The sequence below is a fragment of the Delphinus delphis genome, chromosome 15 (genome assembly GCF_949987515.2).
Source record: "Delphinus delphis chromosome 15, mDelDel1.2, whole genome shotgun sequence".
Taxonomy (NCBI): domain Eukaryota; kingdom Metazoa; phylum Chordata; class Mammalia; order Artiodactyla; family Delphinidae; genus Delphinus; species Delphinus delphis.
Genome location: NC_082697.1, coordinates 72737660 through 72761942, shown reverse-complemented (window position 1 = coordinate 72761942; position 24283 = coordinate 72737660). Strand labels below are relative to the sequence as shown.

Here is a 24283-nt window from a genome sequence, read left to right as displayed (position 1 = left end):
GTAACTGCACCAGTCACAAGCCTGTGAAGCACGCAGTCCTGCGAGGGTGACCAACCATAGGGCTTCCTGAGCTGTGAGACTTTCAGTGCTAAAACCGGGACAGACCTGGGCAAACCGGGTCTGCTGGTCATCCTACCAAGACTGAGATTCGGGGCTTCCCTGGTGGCGCAGTGGTTGGGAGTGCGCCTGCCGATACAGGGAACACGGGTTCGTGCCCTGGTCCGGGAAGATCCCACATGCCGTGGAGCGGCTGGGCCCGTGAGCCATGGCCGCTGGGCCTGCGCGTCCGGAGCCTGTGCTCCGCAACGGGAGAGGCCACAATAGTGAGAGGCCCCCGTACCGAAACAATAAATAAATAAATAAAAGACTGAGATTCGGAGGAAAGGAATGTCTACATCCTAACACTTCCAGCTCACCATTCATCACCTCTGAGCCTTCATCTTCTCATCTGTAAAGTGGGAGTGATGATGGCCCTGTGCACCTCCTCTAGTTGTGGTAAGAATGAATCTTTTCTGTGAACTATGTGTTATTTTTGAAGCTTCCAAAAAGGACTACTGGGAGAACTGATCTGGCAGCTGTCGGAACATTGAATTAGAAAGGGACAGATTGGCAAAGAGGCTACAGTTGTAACAAAAACAGTGACCGGGCCTCACCTGGCTCTGGGCGGGGCTGATCCCCAGTCCCGAGGTTCCGTGAAACAGGTAGACAGCACCCTGGTTCTCCTGCTCTCCTGGGGCCCCGATGGCCACGTCCGACAGCCTGTCCCCATTCACATCCCCCAGCACCGTCAGAGCTGCCCCAAAGCGGGCCCAGAGGTGGCCTTGCTCCCCTCGCAGGACAGCACCACACTGCCACTTAGCCCTCTGCAGAACAAAAACAGTGTCAGGTCCCACCCCAGGCGACCCCTCCATACCCAGACCCCGCCCAGCCCGGGTCTCATCAGCCACTCACCCCCCGGGGAAAGGGGCACACGGACACCTGTCCGCCCCGGCTCTGCTCATAGTAATGGGGGGCCCCGATGAGGACCAGGTCAGAGCTGCCATCTCTGTCCACGTCCACGGAGCTGAGGGAGGCCCCGAAGTAGGAGCCGATCTGAAAGAGATAAGGCCAAGATCACATACTTCTTTCCACCTAAAGCAGAGCACGGGGATTTTTCTCCCTGTGAAGAAAAATCATGCCTGCTGAGGAAAGCCCTTTGGAGCGGATGTGATCCTCTCTCTGTTTCATGATCAATCCTTGTTTGAATGTACTGCCAGTTAGAGGAGTATATGATAGAGTTGACAGGTAGTGGGTGAGGATCTACCCCAAAGGGCGTTCCAGGGAGATGATTAAGGTAGAGAAGAAATTGGATTTGAAAATACAGACAGAAAAGCCTGGAAAACCAGACAGGATATCCTTTCAATATATTGCAAGTCTTTAGGGAGGTAAGTCAAATTTGGCAGTCTGGCTAACAAGGAATCAACTGGCTTAGACGAAAAACAACTATTGCCACAGGAATTCTTTTGCATGATATTGAGAAATAATGTCTACCTTTAAAAAGAATTTTTAAAGTATGTTCAGAAAAACACCAAAATATGTTCAATGTAAATAGGTAGAAGTCATCCATAGCAATCATCAATTTAGTCATTCTTTCATTCAATAAACAAGGATTTGCTATTTGCTAAGCCTGAGGCTGGGTAGTGGAGACAGTGCCTTCCAAGGCTCTAGGTGCAGCAGGGTGAAATGGAGGGGAATAGCAACAGATAAAAGGGAGATGTATATGGAAATTTCAAACTTCTGGGGCAAGTTCTAGGAAGGAAAGTGCAGAGGACGTCAAGACATGACTCACTACAGTCTGATTTCTGCCCCACATACCACTGAGGGAGGCCTCCCAATGGTCCAGTAAAGGCATTTAAGCTTCATCCTAAAGTCAACAGGATTTTTTTGTTTTTAGGTCAAGTTTATTGGGGTATAATTTCCATACAAAAATATTCAGACTTTTTAGTGTAGTTTTATGAGTTTTGACAAACACAAAAATTCATGTAACTGCCACGATGGTCAAGATTCAGAACAGTTTCATCACCCCCAAAATATTCCTTTATGCTGTAATCAACCTTTTCCCTCAATCACCAGCCCCTGACAACAACTGATCTGTTTTTTGTCCCTATAGTTCTGCCTTTTCCAGAATATTATATAAATGGAACCATACAGTATGTAGCCTTTTGGGTCTGGCTTCTTTCAACTAGAGTAAGCATTTAGGATTCATCCAAGTTTTTGCGTGTATCAGTAATCTGTTCCCTTTTATTTCTGACTAGTATTCCATTGTATGGATGTACCACAGTTTGTTTATCCGTTCCCCAGTTGAGGGATATTCAGGTTGTTTCTAGCTTTTGGCAGTTACAAATAGAGCTACTAGAAACATTCATATACAGGTTTTCCAGTGAACGTCTATTTTTATTTCTACTGGGTAAATATCTGAGTGTTAGGGCAACTGCATGTTGAACTTTGTAAGATACTGAAAACTGTTTTCCAAAGCAGCCATGCCATTTTCCATTCCAACAGCAATGTCTGAGAGTTTTAGTTGCTACACATCCTTGCCAGAACTTGATATTGCCAATTTATTTCCTTTTTTATGTTAACCATACTAATCGGTGTGCAGTTGTATCTCATTGTGGTTTTAATTTGAATTTCCGTAATGATTTAATGACATGGGACATGTTTTCACGTGCTTATTTACCATTTACATATCTTCTATGGTAAAATGTCTGTTCAAATACTCCGCTTATTTTTGAATTGGATTGTTTGACTTCTTATTCTTGAGTTTTGAAATCCTTTATATATTCTGGATTAAGTCCTTTGTCAGATATGTAATTTTTTTAAAAAAGAAGTAAAATTTGCAAATATTTTCTCCCAGTCCGTAGCTTATCTGTTCATTCTCTTAATGAACAGAGCAAAACTTTCCATTTTGTTGAAATCTTAGTTATCAATTTTTTTCTTTATGGACCATATGCTTTTAGTGTTATATCTAAGAATTCTTTGTCTAACACAAAGTCACAAAAATTTTATCCTACGTTTTCTCCCACAAGTATAGTAGTTTTAGATTTTACATTTAGCTCTATGATCAATTTAAATTAATCTTAACATGGTTGAATTGACAAGATATGGGTAAGGATTTTGTTTTGTTTTGTTACCATGGATGTTCAATTGTTCCAGCACCATTGAACTCTCCATTGAATTGTCTTTGTGCCTTTATTGAAAATCAATATGTGTCAGACTTATACTTCAGGCCTATTCTGTTCCACTGATCTTCATGTCTATCCTTTTGTCAATGCCATGCTGTTCTGCTTACTGTAACTTTATAGAAATCCTTAAAATCACATAGTGTAGAATCTTCCACTAAATACCTAATGGTATTTACATAAGATCCTTTTCAAAACTGTTTTGGATACTCTACTTTCTTTGATTTTCCACATAAATCTTAGAATTAGCTTGTCAATTCTACAAAATAAAATAGGATTTTGATTGGCATTGTGTTGAGTCTATAGATCAACTTGAGGAAAAGTGACGTCTTAACAATATTGAGTCTTCCAGTCCATGAACACAGTATATTTCTCCATTTATTTAGGGCTTTGATTTCTCTCATTAGTGTTTTGTAGTTTTCAGTATAAAGATGTTGTACACATTTTGTGAGATTTATACCTAAGTATTTCATGGTCTTTGGTACTATTGTATTAATAAATTGCCTTTTTCTTTAAATTTAAATTTCCAAATGTTCATTGTTAGTATAGAAATACAACTGATTTTTACATATTGATCTTGTATCCTGAGAACTCACTGAAATAAGTTATATAGCTTTTTTGTAGATTCTTTGGGATTTTCCATGCAAACAATCATGTCCCCAAATAGAGGCAGCTTTATTTTTTCCTTTCCACTCTGCATGCTCTTTTTTCTTTTCTCTTCTTGTCTTATTGCACCAGCTACGTCTTCCAGTATGATGTTGTATAGGAGTGGTAAGAGTGGATTTTCCTGCCTTGTTTCCAATTTTAGGAGAAAAAAATTCTCTTTTACTTTTAAATATGATGCTAGCTGTAGAGTTTTTGTAAATATTCTTTCTTAGGTTGAGGAAGTTCCCTTTAATTCCTAGCTTGCTGAGAAGAAAACATCATGAAAGAATGGATTTTGTCAAATTCTTTCTGTGTATCTGTTAAGATTATTACGTTTTTCTTCTCTAGTCTATTGTTATGGTTAATTACATTGATTTTTTTTTTCAGAATGGCTCTTTTAAATTGAGATAAAATTTACATTACATAAAATTCATCATTTTAAAGTATAAAATTTAGTGGGTTCTAGTATATTCACAATGTTATGTAACCATCACCACTAATTCCAAAACATTTCCATCACCCCAGAAAGAAGTGCTGTAACTCTTAGAAGTCACTCTCAATCCTCCCCCCACAATACCCTGGCAACCACTAATCTACTTTCTGACTGTGGGTTTGTCTATTCTAGACATTTCAGATGAATTAAATCATATAACATGTGTCCTTTTGTGACTGGTTATTTTCATGTAGCATAAATTTTTCAAGGTTTATCCATGTTGTAGCATGTATCAACACTTCGCTTTTTTTATGGCTAAATAGTATTCCACTGTATGGATATACCCCATTTTGTTTATCTATTCATAAGTTAATGAACATTTAGGTTCTTTCTACCTTTTGACTATTATGCATAATGCTGCTATGAACATTCACGTATAAGTTTTTGTTTGAACAACTATTTTCATTCTGGAAAAGGATATATACTTAGGAGTGAAATTTCTGAGTCATATGATAAATCTATATTTAACTTTTTGAGGAACTGTCAAATTGTGTGCCATGAGGGCTGTATTATTTTACATTCCCACCAGCAATATATGAGGGTTCTAATTTCTCCACATCCTCACGAACATGTGTTATTTTTCATTTTTTTCTTTAAATAGCCATTCTAGTGGTATCTCTATTGTGGTTTTGACTTGTATTTCCCTAATGATGAATAAAGTTGAATATCTTTTCATGTGCTTATTGGTCATTTTTATATCTTATCTGGAGAAATATCTATTCAAATCCTTTGTCCATTTTTACATGAGGTTGGCTTTTTATTGTTGAATTGTAAAAGTTCTTTATATATTCTAAATACTAGACCTTTATCAGATATATGATTTGTAAATAGTTTCTCCCATTCTTTTCGTTTTCTTGATAGTGTCCTTTGCTGCTCAAAAGTTTTTAATTTAATGAAGTCCAACTAATCTATTTTATCGTTGGTTGCTTGTGCTTGTAGTGTCATATCTAAACAATCGTTGCCAAATCTAAAGTTACAAAAATTCACCTATGAATCCCTGTAAGAGGCTTATAGCTTTAGTTCTTACATTTAGGTCTTTGATCTATTTTGAATTAATTTTTGCACATTGTGAGGTAAGGGTCCAAATTTATTCTTTTGCCTGTGGACATCCAGTTGTCCCAGCACCTTTTTTGAAAATCAATTGACCATAGATGTATGGGTTTATTTCTAGACTCTCAGTTCTATTTCACTGGTCTATCCTTATGCTAGTACCACCCTGTCTTGATTACTGTCACTTTGTAGTAAGTTTCAAAATTGGGGTGAGAATCCTCCAACTTAGTTCTTCTTTTTCAAGATTATTTTGGCTATTCTGGGTCTCTTGCATTGTCATATGAACTTTAGAATCAGCTTGTCCATTTCTGCAACATTGTTGAACAAGCCCTGCATCATTATAAACCACAACTGGTCACGATGTACTATCCTTTTTATAGACTGCTGGATTCTGTTTGCTGACTTTTTTGAGGATTTTAAAAAACAGCTTTTGCAGGGGTGATATTCAAAATATTGAACTCCTGGGACTTCTCAGGCACCAACCATGGGCTTAGCTGGAGTGGGTCCTAGAGGTCCCCCCTAGAGGTCCCCTAGAGGTCCCCACCCCCTGGAGTGGGTCCTAGAGGTCCTAGAGGTGTCTTCTCAGGTACCAACCATGGGCTAAGCTGGAGTGGTCACTGACTTCATAGTTGCTGGATCATGGGGAAGTTCAAAGAGTATTGGGGGGAGGGGTCAGAGTGTATGGCAGGTGCAGGAGGGAAGGATGTCTCAAGGAAACAGCTGTTTATTGACAGATATAGAATTATTTCAATATTTTAATAACTAATATGGCTATACTGGTTATGGACTGGTCAAATGCCAGCTTTGTGTACAGGTAGACTTGTAGAGAGCTCTGTACAGGTCAAGTGTTGTTATTTACCATTATTAGAAAAGTGAGGACACAACATTCTCAAATGCAAAGTTGGTCCCATGACTCTCCAGCTTAAAGCCCTCTGCTTTACAAGACTCTGCCACACTTGGAATCTGATGATGCCCATCCCAGAAGCCCTCAGCCCCCAGGGTGCCTCTGTTGGCACATCCATGCCCCACACACTCTGCACTCACCTGGCTGCCCTTGATTTCAGCGTTTTTCTCCCAAGCACCTGCGTCCTTTTTGAATATCACCACCAGGCCGATGTGCTGATATCGAGGCGCCCCCAGAAGCAGGCTTTGCGCCCGGTTCCGCAAGATGACTTCAGCAGCATAACCTGAAGATGATGAACTAAGAGGAAAAGCACTGCCCCCTCCAACAGGACTATCCCTTGAACAGGGGCAGTGGGGCAGCCCCATGCTTGGGAACTTGGGGTAATTGGACCTTGCACTATATTCCTCTTCGTTAACACAATTAAAATGAAGCTTTGAAATTTCTGCCTTTAAACCTGTCCCAAGAGCTTATGGAAGATCCAAGAACATCTAAACTAGTTGAGTTATGCCATATCCTGACCCCTTCTTAAAGTAACCCTGCCCTCTCTACTTACCCAGGTAAGCATCATTCATGTCTGAATCTACCCTGGTTGTGTTGATGAAGGAGACTTTATCCTGTGACGTATGCAGAAAGGCTCCACCAGCCCAGTCAAAGCTCCCCACAGCACCCAACAAGGGACCATCCTGGGCAAGAATGTAGAACAGGATTGAGAAATCTAGAGCTTCAGTGTTATCCCTATCAAAAATCCCAATGGCATTTTTTCACTGAAATAGAACAAACAATCTTAAAATTTGTATGGAACCACAAAAGACCCCAAATAATCAAAGCAATTTTGAGAAAGAACAAAGCTGGAGGCATCACACTTCCTGGTTTCAAACTATATTGCAAAACTATAGTTATCAAAACAGTATGGTATTGGCATTAAAAACAGACATGTAGATCAATGGAACAGAACAGAGACCCCTGAAATAAACCCATGCATATATGGTAAATCAATATACAACAAAGGAGAGAATAATATACAGTGACGAAAGGACAGTCTCTTCAATAAATGGTGTTGGGAAAATTAGACAGCCACATGCAAAAGAATGAAACTGGACCACTATCTTACACTAGTCACAAAAATCAATTCAAAATGGATTAAAGACTTGGACATAAGACATGAAACCATAAAACTCCAAGAAGAAAACATAGGTAGTAATCTCCTTGACATTTGTCTTGGTGATGATTTTTTAGATTTAACACCAAAAACAAAATAAGCAGTGGGACTACATCAACTAAAAAGCTTCTACATAGCAAAGGAAATCATCAACAAAATGAAAAGGTAACCTACAGAGCAGGAGGAAATATTTGCAAATCATATATCCAATAAGGGGTTAATATCCAAAATATATAAAGAACTCATACAACTCAAAAGTTTGTTTTAAAACCTGATTTTTAAATGGGTAGAGGATCCAAAAAGACATTTTTCCAAAGAAGACATACAGATGGCCAAGAGGTGCATGAAAAAAGTGCTCAACATCACTAATCATCAAGGAAATGCAAATCAAAACCACAATGAGGTATCACCTCACACCTGTCAGATGCCTGTCATCATAAGAGAAGAAATAAGTGTTGTTAAGGACGTGTAGAAAAGGGAACCCTTGTACACTGTTGGTGGAAATGTAATTGGTGAGGCCACTATGGAAAAGAGTATGGGGGTTCCACAAAACTTTAAAAATAAAACTACAGTATGATCCAGCAATTACACTTCTGGGTAAATATCCAAAAGAAATGAAAACACTAACTTGAAAAGGTATATGCAACCCCATGATCGTTGCAGCATTTTTTACAATAGCCAAGACATGGAGGCAATGTAAGTGTTCATCAACGGATGAACAAATAAAGAAAATGTGGTGTATATGTACACAATGGAATATTATTCAGCAAGTAAAAAGAAGGAAATCCTGCCATTTGTGACAACATGGATGGACCTGGAGGATTATGCTGAGTGAAATAAATCGGAGAAAGTCAAACACTGCATGATCTTACTTATATGTGAAGTTAAAAATAACAAACTTATACATACAGAGAACAGACTGGTGATTGCCAAAGGCAGTGGTGGGTGGTGTGCAAAATGGGTGAAAGTGGTCAAAAAGTACAAACTTCAAACAAAATTGAGTTATTTGTAGTGAGGTGGATGGACCTAGAGTCTGTCATACAGAGTGAAGTAAGTCAGAAAGAGAAAAACAAATACCGCATGCTAACACATATATATGGAATCTAAAAAAAAAATTTTTGTTAATGGTTATGAAGAACCTAGAGGTAGGGCAGGAATAAAGATGCAGAAGTAGAGAATGGACCTGAGGACACAGCGAGAGGGAAGGGTAAGCTGGGACGAAGTAAGAGAGTGGCATGGTCATATGTACACTACCAAACGTAAAATAGATAGCTAGTGGGAAGCAGCCGCACAGCACAGGGAGATCAGCTCGGTGCTTTGTGACCACCTAGAGGGGTGGGATAGGGAGGGTGGGAGGGAGGGAGCTGCAAGAGGGAAGAGATATGGGGATATATGTATATGTATGACTGATTCACTTTGTTATAAAGCAGAAACTACCACACCATTGTAAAGCAATTATACTCCAATAAAGATGTTAAAAAAAAAAAAGTACAAACTTCCAGTCATAAAATAAATAAATCCTGGTGGTGTAATGTACAGCATGGTGACTACAGTTAATAATAGTGTATTGGGGCTTCCCTGGTGGCGCAGTGGTTGAGAGTCCGCCTGCCGATGCAGGGGACACAGGTTCGTGCCCCGGTCCGGGAAGGTCCCACATGCCGTGGAGTGGCTGGGCCCGTGAGCCATGGCCGCTGGGCCTGCGCGTCCGGAGCCTGTGCTCCGCAACGGGAGAGGCCACAGCAGTGAGAGGCCCGCGTACCACAAAAAAAAATAATAATAATAATAATAGTGTATTGTATACTTGAAAGTTGCTAAGAGAATAAATCTTAAAGTTCTCATCACAAGAAAAAGAAATTGTGTAACTGTGTAAGGTGATGGATGTTAACTAGACTTATTGTGGTGATCATTTTGCAATGCTATACACATATATTAAATCGCTATGTTGTGCACCTGAGGCTATTACCATGTTTATGTCCATTATATCTCAATTTTTTTAAAAAAAAGAACAGGATTGACAAGGAAGAGAGAAGGGACCACTGCTGCCCATCAAAGAGGTGCCTCCCAACAAACACCTGTCACAGAGATGAGCCCCCAAACCTTCGAACCTCTTCTCCCTCTTCGTCTTGCCCCCAACCCCAATTAAACAAAAGACCACTTACGGAGGTGAAGACAGCACTGATGCCTTCCTGAGACATCTCATACTCAAAGGAGCTGGTACTTCCTGTGTGCGTACCTGTGAGGAGAAGAACATTTACATTAAAGAAAGTAGAGGAGCCTAGAACAGGAGTTGGAAACTCAGGGCTGTGGTGGCCAGACAAAAGGAGGCTCAGATGGAAGCCGTGTGCACCCCCCTTTTTCTTACATGTCCTCTGTTATGCTTTCCTTTTTTTATTGAAGCATAGTTAATTTACAGTATTAATGTTAGTTTCAGGTGTACAGCAGCGTGATTCAGTATTTTTGCAGATTATACTCCATTATAGGTTGTTACAAGATAGTGCAGGGACTTCCCTGGTGGTCCAGTGGTTAAGACTCCGCACTTCCACTACAGGGGGTACGGGTTCGGTCCCTGGTCGGGGAACTAAGATCCGCATGCCTCATGGCGTGGCCAAAAAAATAAATGAATAAATCAGAAAAAAGAAAAGATAATGGCTACAATTTATATGTTTGTTGCTCATCTAGCCATATGCCCCTTTTAAAGGGATGGTGGCTATTTGGCTCCAGCTACTTTTTGCCAAGCGGGAATATGGTCCTAAAGGTGTCTAATCTTCCAAATTTTCAAGAGAAACCGTAAATCCAGACTGTATATGAACCTTCCCCCAACTTTTAAATTCTTTTATTCAACAAACATTTATTGAGCACCCTTTATGTACCAGGCATTATTCTAGGCACTGGGGATACAGCAGTGAACCAAAGAGACAAATGTTGGCAACACATCCAAATTTGGGGGAAAATACTGTGAGGGATTTGACTCCCCTACCCTCTAATTTTTCAGCCTATAGCCAAGATTGCAAAAGTAGAGAGAAAAGTCTAAATTTTTCCATTTCAAAGTAGTTGAGCAAGAGAGGCCAGAGTTGCTGGGAAATGGAAGAAGAAAGGAGTTGATGCTGAGGCTCAGGGTTCCAAGGGCTAGGAGGTTCTTGTTTCTACAGGGAAGTACATGTTTTGGGATAAGGAGCTGCCTTTGCAGCTGCTCCAGGACTACAAAACCTTAGCTCACCCTCAATCGCAAAGATCTTTTCCTGAAGCTGGTTCTGAATGGTCTTCAGAGCTTCAAAGTTATTCACCTGGAACACGTGATCACCACGCGGCTTGGATGCGATGGTATCGAGCTCTTTTAGAGATTTGTCACTGCTGAAGGCATCTCCCACCTGTTACAAAAAAACAAAAGCTGAATCAGACACTTTCTGGGGGTAGTACTCTCCTCCAGCAAAGAAAATTCTGCAGGAAAAGAATCTGAAACAATCTCTGTCCAAGGAAGGAATGCACCAGAAGGCCCCTGGGACAGAGCTGCCAGGTACGGTAGAGCAGGTTGTACACTCTACATTCTGTCAAGGGAGAAATTGGGGCTGAAATCCAGCCTTTAGTCCATTTGCAGCCCCTCCTGGTGTGGGGCTGACCTCTCTTCAGAACAAGGGGGCGCTTTCTCCTTCATATGAAGGTGTTTTCTACTTGCCAAGCCAGAGACCCGTGATGATACCTCTTTCTATGTCATGCAAGATATTGTAGTAGTTTGAGGACACTGATGTTCCCAACCCTTTGCCCCTTCCTGTAGCCAAGGCCTTTCCCCAAAGCTGTGCTCTGCCCTCCTCCTCTGGGCAGAGTATTCTGTTCCGCTCATTGTCTCTGGGCTCAACCATGTGTACTGGTTTAGCCCACGCACATTATATGTGATAAAAACAGAGGCTGGGGCTTCCCTGGTGGTGCAGTGGTTGAGAGTCCGCCTGCCGATGCAGGGGACACGGGTTCGTGCCCCGGTCCGGGAAGATCCCACATGCCACGGAGCGGCTGGGCCCGTGAGCCATGGCCGCTGGGCCTGCGCGTCCGGAGCCTGTGCTCCGCAACGGGAGAGGCCACAACAGTGAGAGGCCCGCGTACCGCAAAAAAAAAAAAAACCAGAGGCTGGAAAAAGTGCTTGCCACATTTCCACTTGCTCTTTTGTTCCTCTGCCTTCACCATGAGGACACACCCAGGCTAGCCCACTGGAGGATGAGACACAGGGAACAGAAGAGCCAAGTTACCCCGGTCGTTCCAGCCCGGCAAACAGATATCAATGGCAACCCTCAGAAATGGAGAGAGCCCAGCCAAGATCATCAGAGCTGCCAACCAACCTGCAGCTGATTACAGATGCATGAGGGAGTCCAGCTAGGACCAGAAAAATTGCCCAGCTGACGCACAGACTCACTTACTGTTTTAAGCCACTGAATGTTGGGATAGTTTGTTACATAGCATTATTACGACAATAGTTCACTATTGTGAACATATGGGCTAGCAGAGATGAGCCTTGCCCCACTTTGATTTTATTGATGTTTGCAAATTCAAAGGAGGGTGTATCCAAGTAGAATCCTCTACGGAAGCATCAGGCCGGAGAGCCACATTTCCTACCCCAATGACGTAGCGAATGACCCCCTTTCTATCCGCTTCAGGGATGACATCCTTGTAGTCCAAAGGATCGCCAAACTTTTCTCCATCTGTGATGACAACCAGTATCTTAAGGGCATTCTCCCGGGCTCCGTTTCTGCTGTGAAACAGTTCTCTTCTGTCCAGGGTAGAGGAGGGAAAAGTCAAATTCGAGCCGACAGAGATACGCTTGATGCTAGGGAAGGAACGTCAGCAGTGACAGATGCAACTGGGCTCTGTCTAGGAGGTACTTGGGTTCTCCTGGGACAAGCACTGAGATGTAGCTGCCCCAATATCTGGAAGGGCAGCAGGAGAACAGGAAAGAGTGGAGGGAAAGGAAGCCTTCATTGCCGTTATACACTTTGGCATAGATTGATTTTTTTTTTAACTGAGTATTATTCCTTCTAAATTAAAAAGAAATTAATAAGCTTAATTGTGCCTTCATCAGACCTCTCCTGATGTGAGGCAATGGTTCTCCAGCATATCATCCTGCACTTTTGTCCCAATCCCCAGCCTTGCCTCTACACAGACACACACACACACAGAGATCAGAGTGAACTTTCTAAAACAAGATATGGGTACGTGTCCCCACTGCTAAAACCTTCAATGGATCCACTGGCTTTTCAGTTGCCTTGATGATCTGGCCTCAACTGATCCTTCTAGCCTCTCTCTAGCCTTCCCTTCCCTCCCCGCCCCCTTAATCCCACCTTTACTCACGACTTGTATGTCATGACCATACCAGGCACAGTCCCTCCTCCACACGTTTACTCACCCCTCCACCGGAAATACCCTCTACCCCAGCCCTGTCTGAACAACTCCCCTCTTCCTGCAAAGCTCAACAAAAAATAAAACCTCCTCCTTCCATCCTAAGCAAAGAGGGAAGAGCTTACACAACTTTGCGGATCCCTGTGGCCGTGTGTGTCCTCCCCAACAGCTGTGTTATTGGCCTCACCAGCGATGCCGGGGAAGGGTTTCTCTTGAAATCGTTGAAGGTGAAATGAGTCTGAAATTCTTCAGAGTACTGCATCAAAGAGAACTGGGAACGGGCACCTGGTATTACACTGGAGAAGGTGTCCCTCCTCCCCCTTAACCATCCATAAATCTTGAAACACTCTAGTCTCCAAATTCCTCCCAATTCTGCCCTGCCCCCAGTCCTTCCGCCTCACCAGGACAGAGATCGGCCATCAGCTCCCACTTCCCAGCACTAGAACTCAGCCAGAGATGACATGTGGGTTTCATGTCCCACGCCAACCCCTAGCAATGAGTCTGCCTGCTTTACAGGGGGCTGGAGGAAAGCTGAGGCCACATCCAGACAGAGCAAGGAAGCAAATCATGAAAGAAAATGATGATCAGCTGGCAATTGGCAACATCTCTAATAGAAGCGGGACAGGAACGTGGCAGCCTGGTTGCCACGTATTTTCCAGCCTTATGCAAGCTGTTCCCTAACCTACCCACTGACCCTTACCAAGGTTTTGGACTTTTGGAATTGACTCATCACAGTTGAGACAAAGTTCTTCATCCGCTGAAAGTCTGTCGGGTTGATGCTACCAGAGCCATCAATCAAAAAGGCAATGTCACTCTCTTTCTGAGGGCACCCTGGGGAAAAAGGAAAAGGAATTGATTACAAGAGACTCAGGGTTCATTTTTTGCATGTCAGCACTCTGCTGACATGAGAATGAAAGGTAAACACGATGCAACCCATGTGCCTAGCTAAATAAAAACATGGGACAGAGTGGTATGGAAAAATATGGTTCATTCTGCTCAAGGCAGTCAGGGAAAGCAGTGCTATCACAGCTACCTCATGAAGAATAAGAAATAATTTGCCAAAGATACAAAGGGAGAAATAAGTTACAGGGGAAAAAAGGAATAGTGCATATAAACGTATGCTGGATGTCCTCCCTCCAGCCCCCCATTCTGCCCCAGCCCCAAATCCACTTTCTACCATTCCCCACTTTGCCCAGAGCTCAGCCCACATGGGACATGTCAACAGGGCTCTTTCAACCTCTGGCTTGTTTGCCCAGTTAGGAGCCTCAACAGGAGACTGGAGGGAGGGAAGAGGGTGAGATCAGAGTATTTCCCTCAGCTCCCTTCCTGCAAGCCTGCTTTGGGCCAACTGTGTCCCTCAACAGATCAGTGCTCCTCTCAAGGAGGCCCACTCCCCATGACTCCCTGTCCTTCCAGATTCTGGGGACTTCTGCCTCTCTTTGTCCCATCAGCCTAGGGTGGCAACAGCTCCACTGTTGTTCACCCTGGGTTCCTGGACCATCCCTTGTAGCTTCTTTAGACCCTGCCACACCTTTATAATTAGTCCCTTTCTAAATACAGTTGACCCTTGAGCAACGCAAGGATGAGGGGCCCCCACCCTCCATGCAGTTAAAAATGCATGTATAACTTCACAGTCTGCCCTTCGTATCCGCAATTCCATATCCGCAATTCTGCATCTGCGGATTCAACCAACCTCAGATCCGGTAGTACTGTAGCACGAATTTAGTGGGGAAAAAAAATCCACATATAGGTGGACCCACGCAGTTTAAACTGGCCATTTTTCAAGGATCCAGTGTAGAAAAGGGTAACACAAAGGATTTTTTTTTTTTTTTCTGTACGCGGGCCTCTCACTGTTGCGGCCTCTCCCGTTGCGGAGCACAGGCTCCAGACGCGCAGGCTCAGCAGCCATGGCTCACGAGCCCAGCCGCTCCGCGGCATGTGGGATCTTCCCGGACCGGGGCACGAACCCGTGTCCCCTGCATCGGCAGGCGGACTCCCAACCACTGCGCCACCAGGGAAGCCCAGCACAAAGCATTTTTTAGGAGGTAAAAGAATTCTTTCATATCCTGTTCATGTTGCTGTTTACACAAATCTAAGCATGTCTTAAAATTAATGGAATTGTACACCACAAGGGAAAAAAAGGCCAATTTTACTGTATCATTAGTGAAAAAATAAGATAAAATTATCCAGAAAAAGTGTTGGCTTTTTAAAAAATAGACAAGCAGATTCTAACATTTATATAGAAAATAAACAGGGAAGATAAGCCAGAAATTTTCTTGACAATCTCAAAGGTACAGTAAGTGAAAAGAATCAAGGTACAATCCAGCGTGTAGAGCACGCTACCTTTTGTGGCACAAAGTGAAGTATACAGACGCCTATGTCAGTAAATATTGATACGTGGAGTACCTCCAGAAGAAGCCATGAGACACTGGTAACAGTAGCTGCCTCTCAGGAAGGAAAGAGGAGCTCCGAGACCCAAGAAGGAGAGGTTTTTACAGGATAACCCTTAGTGCCTTTTGAACTATGAACCGAGTGCACGTTTCATCTATTTTTAAGGAAATGAAAATGTTTTCAAAAAGAAGAGTCTGGAATGCTTAAGAGTGAGGACTGAAGAGAGAAACGTGGGGGTGGGAGCTGAAGCCACAGAATTGGATGCAGTCAGACACGAAGAGCACATGGGCAAGAACAGAAGCTGTAATCAGGTGGGCAGGGGAGGCAGAGGAAGACAGCTTGGAGCTGGAGCTTCGTAGGAGCCCTCAGTAGGGGCACAAGTAGGAGGAAGAGAAGAGAGGAGAGGAGAGATGTCTGAAGCCAAGGTGCTGGGGGAAGGAAGAGGTGATCTGCAGGTCACATTGGAAAAGTCAGAGAACGTGAGGACAGAATAGAGATTTGGCCTTTAGAGGGTCACAGATGCCACTGGCAACAGCAAGGTCTATATGATGGGTGGGCAGGAGCCAGATGTCAAAGGGTGAAGGATCACAGCATGGGGGCAATGGAGGCAAGGAGAGAGATCCCTTCCAAGAAGGTTGGTGATGAAGGGAAGGAGAGAGGGCAGAAGATGGAGAGGAGACCGGGGGAGGGAAGGTTATTTTCATTGCTATCAGTTTGAGTGGTTGATTCTTTTTAAGTTATGGGTAGCATGAGCAGGTTTACATTCAAAGGAGGGGTTGGGATTTAGGTTCCTGGAGAGAGCAAGTGACTAAAGATGTGAACCCCAGAGTTGGTGATGCGAGAGAGCCTCAAAAGCCCAGATGGAAAAATTACTCATGGAAAGGACAGGTCTTCCTCTAAAATCAGTGAGATGCTGCCAAGAGTGGTGCCAGGAAATCTGGACACGGAGAAGGAGGACGTGGAAGGAGTTTACACCTGGCAGTCTTCGTTTATTCTGTGAAGAAGGAGGGAAGGTTATTGTCAAAGTGAAGTTCAAAGGAGCTTGAGAAAAAAGAAAACTGTAAAAGGAAGACATATCTGCCCTTGGTTCCAGAACCAACTTGGAAACAAGCAAAAAGATGGCCAAGGAGTTGAAGAAATCGGTGTCAGAAATCAGCTGGATATGGGACTTCCCTGGTGGCCCAGCGGTTAAGAATCCTCCTGCCAATGCAGGGGACACGGGTTTAAGCCCTGGTCCGGGAAGATCCCACATGCCACAGAGCAACTAAGCTCATGTGCCACAACTACTGAGCCCGCGTGCAACAACTACTGAAGCCCGTGCGCCCTGGAACCCACGTGCCACAGATACTGAGCCTGCGTGCTTCAACAACCACAGCCCATGCTCCGCAACAAAAGAAGCCACGGCACTGAGAAGCCCACGCACTGCAACGAAGAGTAGCCCCCACTCGCCACAACTAGAGAAAGCCCACGTGCAGCAACAAAGACCCAACACAGCCACACAAAAAAAAGAAAAAAAGAAAGAAATCAGCTGGATAAAAACATTCATTCACTTACTCTCTTTCAATCAAGAGATGCTTGGGGAACAAGGGTAAGGAGCCATCAAGATGGTCCCCAAGATTCTCACCTCCTGATAGAGTTAACACCCTTGCATAATCTCCTCATCTTGATTGTGAGCTGGAGTTTTTATTTATTTATTTTTACTGAAGTATAGTTGATTGACAATATTGTGTTAGTTTCAGGTGTACAGTAAAGTTATTCAAGTATATTTTTCAGATTATTTTCCATTTAAGGTTATTACAAGATATTGAATGTTGTCTGCTGTGTTATACAGTGAATCCTTGTTGCTTATCTATTTTATATGTAGTAGTGTGTATCTGTTAATCCCAGACTCCTAATTTATCCCTCCCACTTCCCTTTCCTCTTTGGTAACCATACATTTGTTTTCTATGTCTGTGAGTCTGTTTTTGTTTTGCATGTAGGTTCATTTATATTATTTTTCAGATTCCACATATAAGTAATACCATGTAATATTTGTCTTTCTCTGACTTACTTCACTTAGTGTGATATTCTCTAGGTCCATCCATGTTGCAGCAAATAACATTATTTCATTCTTTTCTGTGGTTGAGTAGTATTCTGTTGTTTCTGTTTATGTGTGTGTGTGTATATATACATATATATATATATATATATCTCACATCTTCTTTATCCATTCTTCTGTTGGTGGACACTTAGGTTGCTTCCATGTCTTGGCTATTATAAATAGTGCTGCTATGAACACTGGGGTCCATGTGTCTTTTTGAATTAGGGTTTTTGTCTTTTCCAGATATATGCCCAGGAGTGAGATTGCTGAATCATATGGTAGCTATATTTTTAGTTTTTTAAGGAACCTCCGTACTGTTCTCCATAGTAGCTGTACCAATTTACATTCCCACCAACAGTGTAGGAGGGTTCTCTTTTCTCTACATCCTCCCTGTGAGCTGGACTTTTTGACTCACTCCCAAAGAATACAATATGGCAGAAGTCTTCTGAGATTAGATTATAAAAGACTGTGACGTCCATCTTGGGTTCTTACTCTCTCTTGCTCTCTCACTGCCTTGTTCACTCACCCTGAGGGCAGCCAGCTGCCATGTTGTGAGTTGTTCTGTGGGGAAGCCCATGGGACAAGCAAGTGAGGGAAGCAGGAACCAGCAGCCAGTGTGGACTGAGGCCCTCAGTCCAACCATCTTATAAGTGAGCTTGGTTGTGGATCTTCCCCTAGTCAAGCCTTCAGATGAGACCACACCCCTGGTTTGACAACTTCAAGCTCTTGAGAAACCATTAGACAGAGATCCCCAACTAGTCTGTGTCCAGATTCCTGATTCACAGAAACTGTAAGATAATTAATGTTTCTTGTTTTTGGCTGCTAAGTTCAGGAGCAATTTGTCAAGCAGCAAGTGAACAAGCTCGACAAAATCTCTGGCTATCACAGAGCCTACATCCCAGAAGAAAGGACATCTAAGAAATAAGTAAAGGGCTTCCCTGGTGGCGCAGTGGTTGAGAGTCCGCCTGCCGATGCAGGGGACACGGGTTCGTGTCCCGGTCTGGGAAGATCCCACATGCCGCGGAGCGGCTGGGCCCGTGAGCCATGGCCGCTGAGCCTGCGCGTCCAGAGCCTGTGCTCCGCAACAGGAGAGGCCACAACAGTGAGAGGCCCGCGTACCACAAAAAAAAAAAAAAAAAGAAAGAAAGAAGAAAAATATGGATATATAGGTATGAAGAGGGCAAAGCAGGGCAATGTGGTAGGAAGTGATGGTGGAAATTATTAGAAGAGCCACTCAGGGAAGGTCTCTCTGAAGAGTTAACATTTGAGCTGAGATGACAGTGATAGGTTGTCAGCTGAGATCTGGGGAAAGAGCATGCCCGGCTGAAGGAATAGTAAGTGCAAAGCCCCTGAGGCAGGGACAGCTTGGTGTGGTTCTTGGAGAAGAAAGGCAGCTGGAGCACAGTGACTAAGGTAGAACGGTTGGGAAAGAAGTTGGAGAGGTGGACGAGGGCCACACCAGCTAGAGCCTCAAAGGCTATGGTCAGGCACTGTGGCCAGGCTGAGTCCAGGCACTAACTCTAAGGACAATGGTTGAGACATTGTCTCATATAGATGGGTGGCTATATCAGGACTTTCCTCAAAGTGCAAGATCCTAGCACCTCTCCAGAGCCCCTCTCTGCATTGGAACCCAGTTCCCTCATGCTTCTGCACCAAGACTTTTAAATAACCCCCCAGACTATGAGACCCTCAGCCCAGTCCTGCCAGCTCCCTCCAGTCTCATGCTACTTGTCTGTACTCACCTCTGAGGGCCTCTGGGAGCCTCCTGGGTTGCTGCAGTAGGTTGGGTTCAAACAGGAAGCAGAAGCCGATCGCATAGGTGTTGTCCTTGCAGATACGGTGCCCAGTGGGGCCACAGGCCTAGGGCGCAGGGGACAGGTGGGAGGGGCTGTCCCTGCTTCCTGTCCTTTCACCCCAGCACCTCCACCCAACAAGACCCCAGCCCCAGCAGTCTTAGGCCTCCAACTCCTTCCCTTGGGACACTCCCATGACCCAACGCAACTCACCAGCAGCTGGAAAGGTCTGGGGGTGAACGCCAGAGACAGGCCCAGGGACATGTTCACAGCCTCCGGGGGTACTGAGGGGACAGATATATATATGGTCACCCTCGGGGATGGACGGGACTGTGTAAGAACTGGACAGGGGATGGACAGGAACCTCAACCAGGGAGACATGGAGGTGTGAGGGGTTCAAAGAGGCACGTAGGCCATGGAAAGGGACACAGAGGGGTGTCCAAGGGTGCCTGCATACAGCTCAGAGGCCAGGGAGCTGGCTCCCTGGGCCCCCATCACAGATCCCAAGACAAAGGCAACGTCTGGCAAGTCCAGGTGTGTACAGAAGTGGAACCCTAGCCCTGGGTCCCAGCGAGGGGCAGTGACTCACCCTGCAGGGGGATGGGTTCACACTTGCCCATGCTGCAGTCACACTTGTAGAGGCCGCCCGTTTGATTGGAAGCCTTTATCTCCTGGGGGGCTCCAACCACCAGCCTGGGGGGAGAGGTGGGAAAAGCTCACCACAGGGACAAGAGAACGCTATGATATCTGGGGAGAGAAGGAGACCATGGAAGTTCCGCCACCCAAAATAAAAGTGGGGGAGCCAACCTCACAGGGATTCCCCAACTCCCAGAAATAGGAGGAAGATTCAGCAAAGAAAAACATGGGAATTTTTTTTAACCGCTGATTGTTTATTGTGAATATTCTCGTAATCCAGTCATTTGAATTCCCAGAGGTCATTTCAGTAAATTCAAGAATTTCCAAATCCTGAAGGCCAAACAATGAAGGTAGACAGTCTACCTTCCCAACTTGGAATCACTTCCCCATTCAGGCAGGGATGCAATATTGCATAGAGGACAGGAATAGAGGCCTTGGAGTTTTACTGCCCGAAATTAAAATTTAGTCCCACCCTTACTTCCTGTGTGACCTTGGGCAAGTCAACTAATGACCTTATTGTGCTTCAATTTTCTCATCTCTAAAATATGGATAATAGCAGTACCTACCTCAAGGTTATTATCAGGATTAAATGAGTTAATCCGTGTACAATCCAAAAATGGGAAAATGTTTAATCTTGGAGTAAGAAGGAACTCTCTAAGAATGACATAATACTCAGAGGTCATTTTAAAGTGAATACATTCAACTCCACAGTCATTTTAAATAAATTTCTGTATCTGATCAACTACCAAAAGCGAAGTCAGAAAACAAACGGTAAACCGGGGGAGGGAGATGAGCAACTCATACCCCAGACTACTTTCCTCAGTATAGTCAGAGCTCCCACAAACCAGTAAGGAAAAAAAACAAACCAAGAGAAAAATGGGCAACAGATAAGAAAAAAAGTGTTCACAGAAAAGGAAATAAATCTCTCCTTAAAGAAGAAATGCAGGGCTTCCCTGGTGGCGCAGTGGTTAAGAATCCGCCTGCCAATGCAGGAGACGTGGGTTTGAGCCCTGGTCTGGGAAGATCCCACATGCCGTGGAGCAACTAAGCCCGTGCGCCACAACTACTGAGCCTACGCTCTAGAGGCTTCGAGCCACAGCTACGGAAGCCCACGTGCCTAGAGCCCGTGCTCCACAGCAAGAGAGACCACCACAATGAGAAGACCCCATACGGTCATTAATTAATTAATTAATTAATTTTTTTAAAAAAAGAAATGCAGTTTAAAAGTAAATTGAGATACCGTTTCTCACCTGTTCAATTTACAAAGATCATAAGTTTGCTAACCTTTTGGGTTGGCAAGTGGGTGGGGAAGTAGGTGTTTGCATAAACTTCTGGTGTGAGTGCAAATTGTTGCCACCCTCATAGAGGGTAATTTGGAAAAATCTATTAAAATTACATATGCACATGTACCCTTGGATCCAGCAATCCTAGTCCTAGGAATTTACTTCCAAAATATACTTGCACATGTACAAAATGCCAACATTGTTCATATAGCAAAAGTTTGGAAACAATCTAATGTCCATTAAGAAGAGATTTGGGGACTTCCCTGGTGGTCCAGTGGGTAAGACTCTGTGCTCCCAATTCAGGGGGCCCGGGTTCAATCCCTGGTAGGGGAACTAGATCCCACATGCTGCAACTAAGAGCCCACATGGTGCAATTAAAGATCCTGCATGCCGCAACTAAACATGCCGCAACAAAAATCCCGTGTGCCGCAACTAAGACCCAGGCAGCCTAAATAAATAAATAAATAAATAAATTTTAAAAAGAGATTTAAATGTAATATACATGTAAATTACAGTGCTTCCAAATAATGGAATGTGATGTAAGCATTAAAAAGAACAAGTAAGCTCTTTTTTCATTTATTTGGTAAAATCAGCAAGCTCTATTAATTTTAAAAAAATGCCAAGGACAGTATAGAGCAGAGGCCAGCAAACTTTCTTCTAGAAAAGTAACATTATTTCCATAAATATTATTTCTGTAAAGGTAAATATTTTAGGCTTTGCAGGCCATAGAGTCTCTGTCCCAGACTCTCTGTTCTGCTACTATAGCTCCAAAACTGCCCTAAAAAATAAATGACTAGAGATTATCAGACTAAGTGAAGTTAAGTCACACAGAGAAAAATGATGTAAATGGACTTACTTACAAAACAGAAACAGACTCACAGATTTCAAAAACAAACTTATGGTTACCAAAGGGGAAATGTGAGGGGGAGAGATAAATTAGGAGCTTGGGATTAACACACACACACTGCTACATATAAAACAGATAACCAACAAGGACCTACTGTATAGCACAGGGAACTCTACTCGATTTTCTGTAATAACCTATATGGGAAAAGAATCTGAAAAAGAATGAATATATGTATATGTATAACTGAATCACTTTGCTGTACATCTGAAACTAATGCAACATTGTGAATCAACTATACTCCAGTAAAATTTTTATAAGTATTGGAAAATAATAAAAAATAATAAAAATAAATGACAAGTGGGGAGTAGGGGTAGCCAAGTGTCAATAAAATGTATTTACAAAAATAGGCAGCAGGTTGTAGTTTGAGTATAATGTGTGCAACAAATTGTGTGTAGGATGATGTGGAGGTCTATGCACTGTAGAATCTCTCTGAAAGAACACACGAGAAACCATTCAACAGGGACCCTGCTAGGGAGGGAATCGGGGGAAGGGAGTGAGGAAGCGACTTTCTTACTATCACACTCTTTTGTATCTTTTGAATTTAGAGCTCTGATAAATTAAGAAAAAAACAAATCAAGGAAATTGTGATTTTTTTTTTCAGGTATGTTAAGCCTTGGAGGGAAAGTGCGTGAGCAGGGAGTCCCCCTGTGGCCCTTACCAGGATCCCTCAAGCTGGACCACGCTCTGCCCGAAGCCCCTTGCATTGTTTTGGAAGATGACTGCTTTTTCCGTGTCCAGGTTGAACCCGTGACATAAGGCCAAGGCTGGAGGGAGAACAAGGCGGGCGGGAGTCAGGAGGACAGAAGGAGACAGTTAAGAAAGCAGCCTGGGGACTTCCCTGGTGGCGCAGTGATTAAGAATCCAGGGGACACGGGTTTGAGCCCTGGTCCAGGAAGATCCCACGTGCCGCAGAGCAGCTAAGCCCGTGCGCCACAACTATGATCTGTTGTTTGTTTTGTTTTGTTTTTAACCTTGAAGGAACATATCCCTGACTTGTTTGATGTTCCTTGTTCTGACAAGATATAAAACTGTGCTGAAAACCATGCTTCTCCGGAACAGTTCCTCAGAGTTCTCTGAGAGGCTGTCTCCTGGGCTATAGTCCTCAGTTTGGCTCAAAGAAAACTCTTTTCTTGTTTATTGATCATTTCCATCAACAGGTGCATTCAGCCCCTCTCTGAGCCCCACCCTGGGTTCCCACCCCACTGATTTGCCCAACAATCAAGTTCCTAAAGACTCAGTTAGGTAATTTCCTTCCTATGCAACTTTCAAGCATTTCTTTCCCTTCTCTGGCTCTTCGTCCACAAAACACAGATACAAAGGGAAAAAAACTTGAGTCATTTTGATCAGTCAGTCATTCAACAAACATTTACACCTGAGTCCTTGGAAAAGAGGAGACCAATAGGAGGAGGTGAGGTGGAATTCAAGAAGAAACACTCCAAGAAGAGAAGCCAAGACCTGCTGTGCACACTTAGACGTGTCATTTCACCTCTCGGGGCCTCAGTTTCCTCCTCTGTGAAGAAGGGACCAGCCAAACCCCCTTGCATAGTCCGTGAATTGAGTCATTTATCCAAAGCTTCTCTGCTCATCGCATCTCGGTCTAGTTCTACTCTGCTGCTTGAATCCCTTAACCTTCCCCCAATCCCCTTTGTCTCTCCCAGCCTAACTCCTAAGTATTCTGTACCCTTTATCTCCACAAACTCACAAACCCAAAAACTCCCCCCCTCCTCACTCTGAGGGCCCCCCAACTCCTGGCTCACCTGTTAGTAGAAGGACTCTGTGAGTCATCGCTGGAGACAGCAGGAGCCGTGAGGCTGCAGGCACCACTGAGCCACTTCAAGGAGGCCACCAAAGCCAGGAAGGACCGAAAAAGGGAAGTAAGAGGCAGAAGTCTGTCAGAGACTCAAAAGAAGAGGACGAAGGCTCAGTGAGCACACAGCCCTGCCAGACCTGCCCCCTCTACCCAGCCTCCCGGCCCAAACCATCAGGGTCGCCAACCCATAGGTGGCTTTGTTTGCCCACCTGCTTCTAGAAACATTATGAACAGCAAAGCATGGACTTATGACCTGCCCCCCAGAACATGTCTCCCTGAAAGCACGCTTTGCAAAATGTCCCTCCCTCCTGCCCAGGGAAGTGAGAATACCTGTCAGCCAGAGCATCCTCCTGTGTGGCCATCAGTAAGGTCAACTCAGGTACAGAGAAACCTGGTGCTTTTTTTTAATATAAATTTATTTATTTATGTATTTATTTTTGGCTGCGTTGGGTCTTCGTTGCGGCACAAAGACTTCTCAGTGAGGTGGCTTCTCTTGTTGCAGAGCACACACTTTAGGCGCACAGACTTCGGT

At 43.9% G+C, this 24283-nt stretch overlaps 1 protein-coding gene across 1 annotated transcript in view; it reads right to left on the bottom strand.

Moving 5' to 3' along the window:
- Nucleotides 1–23773, bottom strand: part of ITGAM (integrin subunit alpha M) — a 37235-nt gene extending 13462 nt beyond the window's left edge. Inside the window, exons 1-14 of the mRNA XM_060032141.1 lie at nucleotides 23699–23773; nucleotides 22600–22705; nucleotides 19705–19808; nucleotides 19329–19399; nucleotides 19065–19182; nucleotides 13552–13682; nucleotides 12977–13122; nucleotides 12072–12225; nucleotides 10687–10837; nucleotides 9629–9702; nucleotides 6864–6993; nucleotides 6451–6593; nucleotides 952–1092; nucleotides 654–863 (exon numbers count right to left, since the gene is read on the bottom strand). Of these exons, the coding sequence (XP_059888124.1) occupies nucleotides 654–863; nucleotides 952–1092; nucleotides 6451–6593; nucleotides 6864–6993; nucleotides 9629–9702; nucleotides 10687–10837; nucleotides 12072–12225; nucleotides 12977–13122; nucleotides 13552–13682; nucleotides 19065–19182; nucleotides 19329–19399; nucleotides 19705–19808; nucleotides 22600–22705; nucleotides 23699–23726 (1707 nt within the window). The 5' untranslated portion in view covers nucleotides 23727–23773. The remainder of the gene's footprint in view (nucleotides 1–653; nucleotides 864–951; nucleotides 1093–6450; nucleotides 6594–6863; nucleotides 6994–9628; nucleotides 9703–10686; nucleotides 10838–12071; nucleotides 12226–12976; nucleotides 13123–13551; nucleotides 13683–19064; nucleotides 19183–19328; nucleotides 19400–19704; nucleotides 19809–22599; nucleotides 22706–23698) is intronic.
- Between the last annotated feature and the right edge of the window lie 510 nt (nucleotides 23774–24283).